Genomic DNA, 12,979 nt, shown 5'->3' with positions numbered 1-12,979 from the left:
GTGTCTTGACTCTCATATGCCACTTCCAAAACACCCCCAGTGCAATTAGCAACTCTGATGCTTCTGCCTGAGATCCTGAAACCGTACTTGGTCACGCTTAACGTGCCCCAGAGAAAGCCCTCTTCTGGCATCGCTAATTCCTCAATTAAGCATAAGTCTCCAACATATTAGGAATTATGTGCTCATGTGCTTTAGATCAAAGATGATCAGACACATCCCTACAGTAACACTTTTATACTTGGAACTCATGGGATGAAGGATAAAATTTTCTAATTCCAGTAATCTGTTTTGTCAGGAAAAAAATAATTTTTCAGGTTCTAAAAGAAATCTGAGTTAAAAATATATTCCCAGGCAGACACCAGGGCCAAGACCTTCCACGTGATTTTTAAAACTTTTTCTTTATTCTTTTCCTTTTCTATCAGATATCACCCCCACCTTGTTTGGAATAGTTTTGTTTCGCTGGGTTTTGAACACTACACCAGCAGTTTCTGACAGCCCAACGTGTGAGCCAGGTGACAAACAGATGATGCCTGTGACACACAATGGTAACAAGCCCCATGCAAGGTGTCACAGAATTGCTCCACTTGATGTTAGGTCGTGTATGGTAAAAAAAACCAAAACAAACCAACAAAACCCCCATGTTTTCAATCATTGTTACCCTATAGCACTGTAAGTACGGAAAGCCCACTCCATGCACCCCGCACCCTGGCCCATGCAAGGTCCCAGCGGTCAGCTCATGTTCCCTCGTTATATCCATCGTTTCTGCAGAAAGCAAAGACAACTGTGCTTCGTCATCCCTTTTCATTCTCATTCTAACCCCAGTGCAGGAAAAAGCCATGACAATTATTGTGTGAACATTTAGCATCTTCTAACACCCTCAGAAGTTTATTCAGTCTCTACTTTTAAATAACTCTGATCCTTAGACTTGGTTATTCTTTAATGTACTGAAGTGACCTGATGCCTTCCACAACCTCTGAAGCACTTTCTGTGAGTCAGCCTCTCCATCCATCTCCATTTCTATTCCATCGGGATCACAGAGGTTTTAATGGGTGGTAATTAAGGCTGTAGGAGAAAGTCAGAATTTTTAGAATGTTTCAGAAGCAAGACGCAATAAGCCACAGCATTCGCAGACACGGAAGACAGGTAATTTCACACAAACAGCTCTACTCATCAACTGTAAAATACCTTTTTTGAAAAACTTTAACTGCTTAAATTACAAGAGAGACACATGAATGTGTGAGCCTCCATAAATTAACTACTCGCCCGAAGCGCTGGCAGAGAAAATGACTGCTGTGAGCCACCCTAGTTTCACAGCCTCTGCACAGTGGCCAGGGGTGGGTCACCAGGTGCTGCCCGCCCAGCCTCCCCCGGAGCATCCCAACATCTCCCTGCGGAGCAGGAACGACAGGGCCAGCAGAGCAGCTCAAACCTCCACCATGGTGGCTCTGGGAGACACTGACACACTATGACATAGCACAGCAGGAATCCGTAATTTTAAGAAGTATGTACATCAAGAATATTTAGCCTTTACAGCTGAAGGAACAGCAGTTACATCACTAACATAATGGATTTAAAATGTATTTTTAGGCAGAGGTATACCCTCAAGAAGACTTAAAAAAAAAAAAAAAAAAGCTGTGTGAAGATACCACTCCTTTGAATTTGTAGGATCTCTCTTGTCAGAGATCAGCTTTCCCTGCCCTGTCTCTAGAGACGAGCTTTGCAGTATCAGACTTCCAAGGCTCAGAGCCTGAACCAGAGATACCATTAACCAACATTTTGTTCTCAGCTCTCAATTACTTTGGATCTTTCAGAAAATGTGCATGTTTAATTAAAGTTCTCAAAGTCCCTTGCTTCCCCTCCAACAGAATTGCCTTGCAGAAGATCAGGAACTTTCCTCCCAAAGCCCCTAGTTAATGCATTGCAATACTTCTCATTTAAGGGACCGTTCATGCTGAAAACGGGCACAAAACTTAGAGAAAGCACCAAAGACCACAAAAAGCCAAAAATTCCCATCTAGATGCTGCTGCACACAAACAATGTAAATCAGGCAACACAGTCCCTCAGGGCAGTACTGGGGGGGTGTATAACCAGTAGGAAAAAATCATTCTGTACTGCAGTATTCTGTATGAGCAGCCCGTTTTACATCACCTTCTCTATCTGTTAACTGCATCCAGTTAATACAAGAACCTTTCAAGTCACAATAAAAAAAAAATCAGAGATCAGATTTTGGAAAATAAGAAAAAAACAAAACAAAACCATGGTATCGAAGGCTTCAGCTCCTCCATCCACCCACACAGCTAAATGCCAAACAATTGCAGAGTTTTCTGAAGATCTGATGAGCAGCTGACAGCATCCAGTAACATCCCCAGCACCTATAAGTTCACCTTCCCTGGGATCACCAACACTGGAAACTCATCGCCCCAAGATGAAACAACAGGGTGGCCAGGAAAAAGGGGCTGTGCCCTGTGGGAGATCCCGGTATGGCCATCAGCCCCTCACCGGAGGAGGGGCTGGGGGCACAGGACTGGAGGTTAGGGGGTGGAGGTGCCAGCAAAAGGAGGGACACTGGCACATGGAAGACATTGCAGAGATGTCTGAAAGATGGCAGAGGGGAGGGCAGCAGCACAGAGCGCCCACAAAATGCACACACAGAGCCCCAAGGCATGAAAAACTCACTAAACCAAACTCAGATATATGTGAGCTTCCCGCTCCGTTCAAGGGCTTTTAAACAAGTAATTCTCTTTTATCCCTTCCAGAACATGACACAGCCAGCTAGCGATAGTTGTCCAGGTTTACAGTGTCCCTGTTGTTGGAGAGACACCTAGAGCTAGCTGAACTGAGGAACGCGGGGATGCAGACAAACAGAAATCAGAAAAAAAACCCTCCTTAAACACTACGAAGTTCTGACCAGCTCTGCTGTTAGCAGCAAGTGTTTGTTGACTGGCACATGAATAGGCAACATCCAACTCACAGCTGTTGCACAAGCATTTACAGTGGCAGGCACTAATGGCACCACGTGCAGGGACACGGCCATGGATCACCACGTGGTGCAGAAGGCAGGCAACTGCTGCAGGAGCGGTAACGACATGCGAGCTTCAAGGCAGGCAATCACGGTACTTTCAGTGGTCTCAGGCAAAGAGCAAGAGGGCATCTCAAAGTCAGGCAGACTTCTGGTAGCATTTCAGTAGTTTAAGCCATTCAAAGCACCAAAGGAGGCTGCTATGTAAAGCTCTCGGCAAGGTACTACAGCAGAGCAGTGGCAGCAGGACGGCTGGAAGCTGTCAGGCTGAAAGGGGACACATTTTACAGGACCAAAGAGCAGTCAAGTAGGAAACGGCAGAGGTGCATCCCAGACTCCCACCAGCACTGCCACACTGGGCACAGCACTCGCCCTGTCAACGTCTCTCACACCGTTCGTCATGTCTCACCCATCTTACACCAGCGCATCTTCATCCAGCCTGTAAAGGATGGTCGGCTGAGCCAGACACACCCCCAGCACACCGCAGCTAGGGCAGCTCCTGCACACAGTTAAGGCACTTCACTTATTCCTGAAGATTTCATTTTTTAATATTTAGGTTATTTTCCCTTCCACTCTGATCACATGGGGGATAGGCTGAATTATAGGTTGTATTTCCACATATTGCTCTTGAAATAATGTAATTACCCCTCCTTCGTTCTGTTGGAAGAACACAGGTAGATGTAACAGAATCTTCCAGGTCATTTAAATGTAAAGTGGAATAAAATAAGACCAGAGTTGACAGAGCACTTGTTTAGGCAATTAATAGGAAGAATCAATGAAGGAAAAAATTGATTATGTCATCTCCCTAAAAGAAAGCTTTGTTAATTAAAAAAAAAAAGGAAAGCCTGTAATTCTCTCTGAGAGACCTGGGGAATGGCTGCTAATGAGGCTGATGCTGCTTGTGAAGGACTACGCCTGCAGTCAGCTGGAAAGACCACCTCAGCTTTCCTGAAAGCCAGCCTAACCGAAGCCCAGCCTGGCTGGACCACCAAGGACAGGCTGCTCATGCTCCCATCACTGACAGACGTTTGTCCCCCCTGTTCTTACAGACGCCAATGGGGGAGGTTCCACCGCTTGCTCCAGGTGCTCTCGAAGTGCTTTGCTCTCCTGCTGCCCAGCCTGAAATTTTCTTACTGGGAATTTAAATCTGCCTACTTTCTTACCTACTGCAGACGACAAACAAATTGTTTCCTTCCTCTGAAGGCAGACATGAGAGTAGCTTGCTACAACTGTTCAAATAGGGCATAAACTGTCCTCTCTTCCACTGCTTCACCACCTGGTATTTCTTACAGAAGACATTTAGCATTTTCCAGACTTAACGTGCCTGTCTTGAATTACAGGGCCCAAAGAGCAGACACGACACAGTAACGCCGAAGGAACAGTCCTGCACAATTTCAGCTGTCTGCAGGCTGTTTTCAAACCAGCATGCCACCATTGAACCATGCTCAGTCTGTGATCTCCTCAAACCATTGTTTTCATTCATGAAAGCACTCCCAAGTCTATTCTTTTCCATTCTGCAGCTCAGTATTTACTACACTTGTTTGTTCAATAGGTATCTGCACCTATTGAACAGAAGTTAGTTTTCAAACATACCTTCAGCTTGACAAGACTGATTTCTGTCCCTCCTCCAGCCTACCCACAGCTCCTCCTAAACAGCATCTCCCAGGCAGCACGCCCCTCACACCGACGTTTCCAGCTACTTCCACATGGCAATGACACCTGTCCTAAAAGGCCTCTGTACTCATCGCTTTCCATCAAAAGGTGTTCTCCGTGGCACTCAAACCTGCAGGCTATTCAACTCTGTATATCCCTTTCTCAGCCGATGCCTGGAGAATTGACATCCATGATTCACAGAATCATAGAACAGTTAAGGTTGGAAGGGACCTTTAAAGGTCATCTAGTCCAATCCCCAAACTTGCAAGAGCTCCAAAGCATGAGCTGGTTAGTAAAAAGGCAAGATTAGACAATCTTCTCCACAACAGTGGTCTCGTGGTATCAGAATTATGCTTTAGCCCTGTTCTTCCAATATAATTCAGAGAAACGCAGAGAGGTCTACCTTCCACCATGGTCTTCAGACTTTTGAGCAAACACCTATACACACATTCCTGACAGGAGGGTAATGCCTTTATTTCCTTGCATGTTCTTTATGGAAAGTTGTCCCTCTCATGGTCATTCCAGTTGCCCAAGTAAATCCCCAGGCGTCCACTTCTTATGCTTTTGTTTTTAATCACCGATGTGCGTCAACAGCAGTTTCCTGCCAAGAAAGCCACACAACACCAGCCTAAGTAGGGCTGCGTGCATCTCCTTGATGAGCACTGTGAAGGCAGCTCACCTCCTCCGTTCTCCCAGCCCTGCTTTGCCAACCCAAGGTTAGGCAGGCTGGACTCGGCTGTTTCAGGTGCCCTGACAAGCGGTGGGTGAGTTTCCCACACGCTTCAGCATCCTCCTACGTTCCAGGAAGAACTGGTTGATTTGTGCAATAAGGAAACAACAGGGCAAGAGACAGGCAGGAGAGGGAAGGGCCGAAAGGAAAGGCTTCCTTCCTCCCTGTTTTACAGTGGAAGAACAGGTTTGTTTAATTGAGTTTTAATTTGCGAAAATTAGATTGCAATTTTGTGAGGTGCACCACAGAGCCTACGCCTGTAGGTGCAAGCATCCAAGGAAGTCATTCCTTAGGTTAGGTAGCTGCAGCGTCTGTGGACAGAGGCAAGAAAAAACATGAGTTAAGGACTAGAGAAAGTCTATTACAGACAATTCAGAAGGACAGGGACTGCAGCTTCAAAACGGAGATCAAATTCCTCTGAAACTCAACTGTATTTCATATCTCCAAAGGCTGAGTGTTACTTATAGCATTTTTGGATAGAAGAAGGATGTATCACGCAACAGCATCTTTCAAACTGCACAGCATTAGCTGGCCACACACGCCAGCTCCCTGCGAGCACCACCACCTCGTATTTCTGACTCCCTACCAAAACACGAGTCAGAGCATTACGAGGACCTGCATGGCTGCTAGATACCCACACAGAGATCTGGAGGAGGTGGCACAGGAAGCCCCTCAGCTCAGTTTTCCCCGGCACACCAGCTGTGAGGAGCTCCCAGCTCCTCCGCAGAAGCCTAACCTCTCCAAAGAGAGGCATGCCAGAATGGCCAAATGACTGTGGAGAACCAGGACATTGCCATTACGTTTCTTTTCAGAGCAAAAGGCTTGTTCTCATCTTAAGACTCAGGTTTAGATATTAACTACTAGATTTAACTCTTTTAGTTAATTTAACTAAAATTAACTAATAGAAAAATCCTGGAAATTTGACCCCCTGGATTAGTCCCATGTTCCCACCCAGCAGCATCACAAATCCAATCACTGGGCTTTTGCACAAAGGTCGGTCCCACAGCAGAGGTCTGTCCTGAGAGGTACAGAGCAGCAAAGCTTCTGGAAGATAAATGGGCAAAGCAACACCATACCCTTTTTCAGACACCTGACATAATTTTTTTCATCTGCTATAATCAGGCGCCAGCACAGGGAGAAGTGACTGTTTCCCCACAGGTAGTTCCAGGATTCGAGTCAAAGAGCAGTTTGCTAAGGTAGTGCCGGGCCAGGCTCTGGGTTAAGTGTGATCACAGACGCGCGAGTCCCAGGCAGACGTGCTCCTGGAAGGCAGAGACTGCGGTAAATGGGAAGACACGGGGCTCCAGTTGCAGCTGTGGCTATAGAGAGGCATGTTGGAGGACACCTCAGCAGCCTGCCTGCCCCTAGGGACGAGAGCCATAGATAAGATGTTCTCATTTCACTCCCTGCCTCATTATTAGTTGCAATTAGCACGGGCCATGCCGATGTCAGCTGTTTCCAACGGGGAAACACACAAGGAGACCGACACGTAACCCGATGTTGCCAGCAAGCGCTGCTTCAAGGATCCCTGCTGCTGCTTCAAAGCCAGGACCTCCTACACTGCTGAAGAAGTGACCCTGTGGCTGAAGCCCCCCGCACCCCAGCAGCCTCCCCACGCCAGCAACTTCAGCACCGCGCTGCTGGCACCATTTGGCAGGTGCCTGCAAGGTTTAACGCCTCCGTCTGTGCCAGTTCACTGTTGACCCTGGCACCTCGCCGGCAACACCGGCATCGCAGCCACCCTGCCATACACACCCCCTTCTCCTCCCGAGACCCCCCTTAACTTTTTCTGTCCCCTGCTTCATGCCATACATCCTGATCTACAGGCCTTACATTTGCCAGGGAACGAGTTCCTCGCTGCCAATGACTCTGAGCCCCTTCCCGTGCCAATATTTGGTCTTCGCTCTTGTGGCACAACTGCGGTGCCCAACACTGTCTTCTAAAACAAAGTACCTCGGCACTCTCCTTTTACACAGAGAAATGGCAATGGGGAACACTGAAGGTAATGCACCTAATTAAACTAAGTAGTTATAATTACATCAAGTCAAGCTAGTTGCAAAGGGGATAACAACGACCTGATCTGCTGTTACAGAATGACCACACAGCTTGGTGTGTGCCAGAACTGACAGGCTCAGGGGACTCCATTAGCAGTAGTTTACAACAGCCAGTTTTCTTCAAAAGGAAGGATTAAACGTAGTTTGTTTTCTCATCTAGTAATAAATATTCAAAAACATGTTAACAGTAATAAATTAGCAATGTAACTCTATATTAAAGCATTCATGTACCTCTAAAACTAGACCAGTAGCAGTTTACCTTGGAAAAATAAGTTACAGGTGCCAACTACACTGAGCTGGTATGAAGCCCTATAAAGCAGGATCTTGAATAGCCATTTTCAAATAAAATCTCATTGTTTAAACAACACTACCTGTACATTCCAGATCTCAGATTTACTTGCCATAGCAGCCAACAGGCACCTTCCATCGCCCAGATGACCCATAAATATTCCCTGCAGAGCGTACAGGCGAGGTAAAGTAAAAGAACTGTCTGTCCAAAGGAATTTTCCAGGGAGAATAGATTTTGTCTGGCTCCTCGCCCATTAAACCTACCCCTGTTCTCCAGAGACCCAAAGGAGAAAATGACAGCAGATGAGCTTTTAGTCTTCTGGTTGATATCTGAGCTAATAGCCTAAGACATTCAGCAGAATTATAAAACAGTAAGTGGCTCACCTCCAAACACTGGAATTAATCCTAGGATCCTGACAGCTTCTCATTATGAGGTCCAGCGGCCTCCAGAAGGATGACTCAGGCAGGGAGCTGGGAAGTGCTGAGTCACAAAGCACCTGACCATTGGCGTAAGGGCTCAGGCTCCAGCCGCAGCCCCTCGCATGCCCCCTGCACCGCCACCCACTGCACCCGAAGCAGCTCCCCCTACACCAGGCACCACGCACAATACCTGTTACAATCAGCGAGCGAAGTTTCACAAACTTTTGTCAGCATCAGGTGTTTCTGCAGCAAGATCTAGCAGATGACTAGACACCAGTAGCAAATGGCACGTGCCTGGCTTTGCTGCCTGCTCTCCAGAAGGGACACTGGTCTTCTCCTGGAGGAGCAGCAAACCCAGCGCTAGCAGGTCTCCACAGGGTACACAGGGTTGCCACCCACTGCTTGAATCTGGGATGCAACTGTACTGTCATCTTCCAAAGGACCATCCCTCACAGGGCTGGCCAAAACCATCCCATGAAACTGCCTCGTTCATACGGACCAACAGCATCTCTTACCAGCTGCTTTCCATTGGGAACCTTAAACCAAAAATCGGACACATGCAAGACAGGGAAGCTCCCTCGGCAGCCGCACTGGGCAGGGCAGAGCTAAGCACCAAGTACCACAGCAGCAGGAGTGATGCAGAGGAACGAGGAACGTAAGACTTGCGCTTACCTATCGAAATAAGAAACTGAACCTCACGTTTCTCCAGCTGCAGCTCCAAACCAGGGGACTTCCAAAAGTTCAGCTATGTTCTCTAGGAGGACAAAGCACTAGCACTTGAGGCAGCAATGCCTTGCTGCCAGCTCTCCTAATGGTGCCTGTGGGCCTTCCTCACAAGGGTTTGTCGCACCTGCTGAACCTACCTCAGCTACTGCCAACTTAACGCTGCGTGGAAAGCAAAACAATGTGAAACTGAGTAAGGCAGTAATATGATTTCAAAAGCAAGGCTGTGAGGCTGATGCAAAAATCTACTGCAAGGGAACACCACAGAAGAGCGACCTTGACTCAAGCTCTAGAGCAAGACTACTCCAAATTAAGCAGGCATGCCATCACAGCAACAGCAGTGCTGTATTCGATGTCATGCCAGTAATCAACTACATTTTCAGGGACTGCAACACATCAGAGATGCATACACAGTTTTTACCTACCTTTTCCATTCCTGCTACCATCATCTTGCTGTTACCCTGGTTATTCACCTCCTCACCTAACAAGCAAGAGCTATACAATCACTAAACATCATTTGTAAACACTGCACCAGTTCGGAGCAGTTCTGACAGTTAAGGTATAACTACAGTGTAAATATGAACTGTACTCTTTTAAAGGCAGAAAGATAAGATCTCAGGGATGATAAAGCATCTGGAAAAAGGAAGAGTGAAGAAAAAAACAAACAAATCTCTACAGAGAACTTTGAATAAAAGAAATTTTTTTTATTTTGTCCCCTTTAATTCAGGTTATCAATTTCATCAGCAAAAGTCCATCAGGAGGTTAGATAAGCAAGACTCCACTTTTTAAATACATGTACCATTTATTTGGCTGCTTACTAAAACACTGGAGAAGTCTTCAGAAAGTTAAGTCAGAATTTTTAAGTGGGCAATTCTAGGACTTCATACAGAGCATCAGGAAAAGAAATCTTTCAGGCAGCTTCAGAAATAAACTCCCTGCAAATCAAATATTAGAAAGGAATACAGAAAGCAAAGTAGTATTAGCTAGAGACAGGATAATTACAGGAAGTTACTGTCTTGTCTTCTGTAGTAATAAAATCTGACAGCTCCTTCACTAAAAGCCCATGGGTCCAATACCAAGTCCAAGTCAGGGCATAAATCCAGCTAGAGTGTTAGACTAGCACCGTTTTATAGCACGCTCATATAGCTGAGTTTTCACTTGAGGTAATAAAAAGTGCTTCTATCTGGTAACCAAGGGAACATCAAGAACACAAGCTAGGCAACTGATTCAATATTTAAGAAACACATGCAGCCCTCACCATCACATCTAAGTATGTCGTTCCTTGTCTCGTCATTTCAGGGCAGCTCCTGTGGAGCAGACAGGACTGAATTATAAAGATTCAGAAATAACAGCCACTCATTGCACTGCTGACCACTGTAACGAGGCCTTGCTGACTTGTTTTAAAAAACCAAACCAAACCAACATATAATCTGGAGGTTATACATAAAAGATGACACTGATACGTCACAAGCAGCACCACTGGCAACAAACACATGCAGGTAATTAAAGGCCTCCTTCTCCCAGATGAAGAGCTGTCCTGTCTCGTTACCCTCTTCTCTCCACACAGTATGGCATCCATCCCTACCAGGCATGTCCATCCCCTCCCAAACCACCACCAGGTGCCAGCCCTCAGCTCCCTTTCCCCAGAGTCTCTCCAGCCCGGCCACCTCTGCATGTGATCCAGCCCACATCAGCTGCAGGGGCCCTGAGAGCTGAAGCAAAAGGAAGGGGGAATGTCCTGGAGAGATGGAGCCACGGCAGACCCAGCATCTGGCCAACTGTTCATGTCTTCCTCACTCAGTCGTGCAATATACTCTGTGTTCGCAGGTATAACTACTGAGCATCGAAGAACTTCAGAAGGAGAACCAGAAAACCTTTGTCTTTACTGCCACAACGCAGTGCTCTTAAAGTAATATGAAAGTTACTACCACATAGAAACCGTCTGTCCTGATAATATGGACTTTGAACCTCCCCCGCTTCAGAAGGGATGCTCAAGCTGAGCAGAGCACCACCCAAGGTTACCAGGAGTGAGACACAAGGGCAGTGCTTAAGCACCTTTCTGCAAACGCATACAGCTAGGAGCAAAAAAATACCACTGCCCACAGAGAGTTTACAACCAAGGACTTTGCTGTGTGCATTGGATTCCTAAACCCACTTCTCTGCAGATACATCAGGGCAGCCCCAGTTCATTTAGCAACAGGGCAGTGAGTATGGGGTTTGGGATACGGAAAACCTAAAGTCCCTTTTTGCATCTCCTGGCAGGCTGCAGAAGACCCTTTCTGTAAAAATTAATTTTCACAGGAGCAGAGAATCTATCTTCATAATTCTAGCACTTCACTGAAACACTGCTCAAGCCATTACTCCCATCTCCATTTCCTTCGGGTTTGAATCCAGCTTCCATGTGTTTCAGAAGTGAGCGTCCTAATTATGTGGAACCAAACCCTTCTGCTTCTGTCTCGAGGTCTCGTGGAGTCTCACCCAGGAGAGACTCAGCCTTAAAACAAAGGCAGTTACGTCTTAGTTTGTGAAACACAAAACAACCGGCTAAAGGTAAAGCGAACGGCTGCAATCACAGAACATTAACTTGGACAGGACTTCAGTATCAACACGGTGACATCAACTATGTCACTCCTCAAATCAGTAGTGAAACCAAGTCTTTCAGTGAATTCACTGTGTAATTTACCAAAAATAGTTTACTGGAGTTGGGAAGCGAACAGGCTGCAGGACTGTCCCACCTGTCCTCATCCTTTACTGGAGAGAGAGTCGAGCAGTGGCCGATGAAGAATTTTAGATGCTTGAAAGGGGACCTCAAGCACTAGATGTAGCACAGGGAAGGGTGAAACAGGACGGAAGGGGCGGCAGTCGCAGCGCTCAGGCCGGCCCGTGTGTATTTTGCAGGTAGCGCCTGCGAGCCCGTTGTCACACCTCCCTGCGAACGGCACCGCGAAGCGATCTTAATGAGTTCTTGCCATCACAGCCGGAGAAAAAGCAGGTCATCCAGCCTGTACACACGGCTTGCGTCATGCCCTTCCCCGCTCCCTTCCCAAGGGAATGACACGGAACGCCGGGTCGTGCGCGGCCCGCGGCAGCGCAGCCCGGACCCCCGACACCCCCCGGCAGCGACCCGGAGCCGCTTCCCAGCCGCTGCCCACGGGAACACTGGCATCCCGGGGGGCAGCGCTGCGGAACGCCGCCATCCCGGGGCGGGGGCGTGGGGGAAGGGGGCTGCGCTCCGCCAGGCGCCTCCGAAGGCAGGGCCCGGCACACACCCACCGCCTCGCTGCGGGGGCGCTAGCGATGGGGGAGGTGCGGTGAGCCCCCCCGAGCTCCCCCCGCGGCGGAGCCGGGATGAAGGCACGGCGCAGCGCTCGCCGGCACCGCCCCCCCTCCATCCCCACCCCGGGGCAGGCGGGGGGCTGCGGCAGGAGCCCCCCCAGGGAGCCCCGGCGCGCACGGCCGCGGGCGGCTCTGCTGACTCACAGTCCGGCCCGGCCCGGCCGCCCCCCGCCGCACTCACCTGCGGGCCGCAGCCGCTCCGCAACCCGCCGGGGGGGCCGCGGCCACGGGCTGCCAGGCGGCGCGGCGCGGCCGCGCCGTTACAGGCGCCGCGGTCCCGGGGCCCCTCCGCGGGGTCGCCGCCGCCCTCCTCGCCGGCGGGGAAGAGCCCGCAGCAGCGCTGGAAGCGCGCCACGGGCTGGGAGCCGCGCAGGGTGCCCAGCAGCCGGGCCATGCTGCCGGCAGCGCCGCCGCCACCACCCGCCCGGCGCCCGGCGGCCCCGCGGCCACGGCCAGGTGCGCCCGCCCCGCCCCGCCCCGCCCCGCCCCGCACAGGTGCGGTGCCCGCCAGCGCCCTCTGCCGGCCGGGCCGTGCGCCTGCCCCCGCGCTGCCGGGGTACCCCGGCCGGCCCCCGCCCGGCGGCGGCGGGAAATTCAGTGCGGTTTTTTTTTTAAATGGCTGTATAATTTATTAGGTGCACCCATAAGCAGCTGGGAAACTTTTCTGTTCTTTTTCCTGTTTCTCAGATACATGAAACATCCACAAGGGTAGCATTTCAATTAAAAATTGCATTTATATTGCTTAATTCCTTCTAC

General features: G+C 49.0%; 1 protein-coding gene across 1 annotated transcript in view; it reads right to left on the bottom strand.

The window, feature by feature from the left end:
- SGPP2 (sphingosine-1-phosphate phosphatase 2) overlaps positions 1 to 12,652 on the bottom strand; it is a 40,138-nt gene extending 27,486 nt beyond the window's left edge. Inside the window, exon 1 of the mRNA XM_037406572.1 lies at positions 12,405 to 12,652. Coding sequence (XP_037262469.1) covers positions 12,405 to 12,617 — 213 coding nt within the window. The 5' untranslated portion in view covers positions 12,618 to 12,652. The remainder of the gene's footprint in view (positions 1 to 12,404) is intronic.
- Between the last annotated feature and the right edge of the window lie 327 nt (positions 12,653 to 12,979).

This window comes from Falco rusticolus, chromosome 13 (genome assembly GCF_015220075.1).
Source record: "Falco rusticolus isolate bFalRus1 chromosome 13, bFalRus1.pri, whole genome shotgun sequence".
Classification (NCBI taxonomy): Eukaryota; Metazoa; Chordata; class Aves; order Falconiformes; family Falconidae; genus Falco; species Falco rusticolus.
This window is presented reverse-complemented; position numbering and strand designations above follow the sequence as displayed.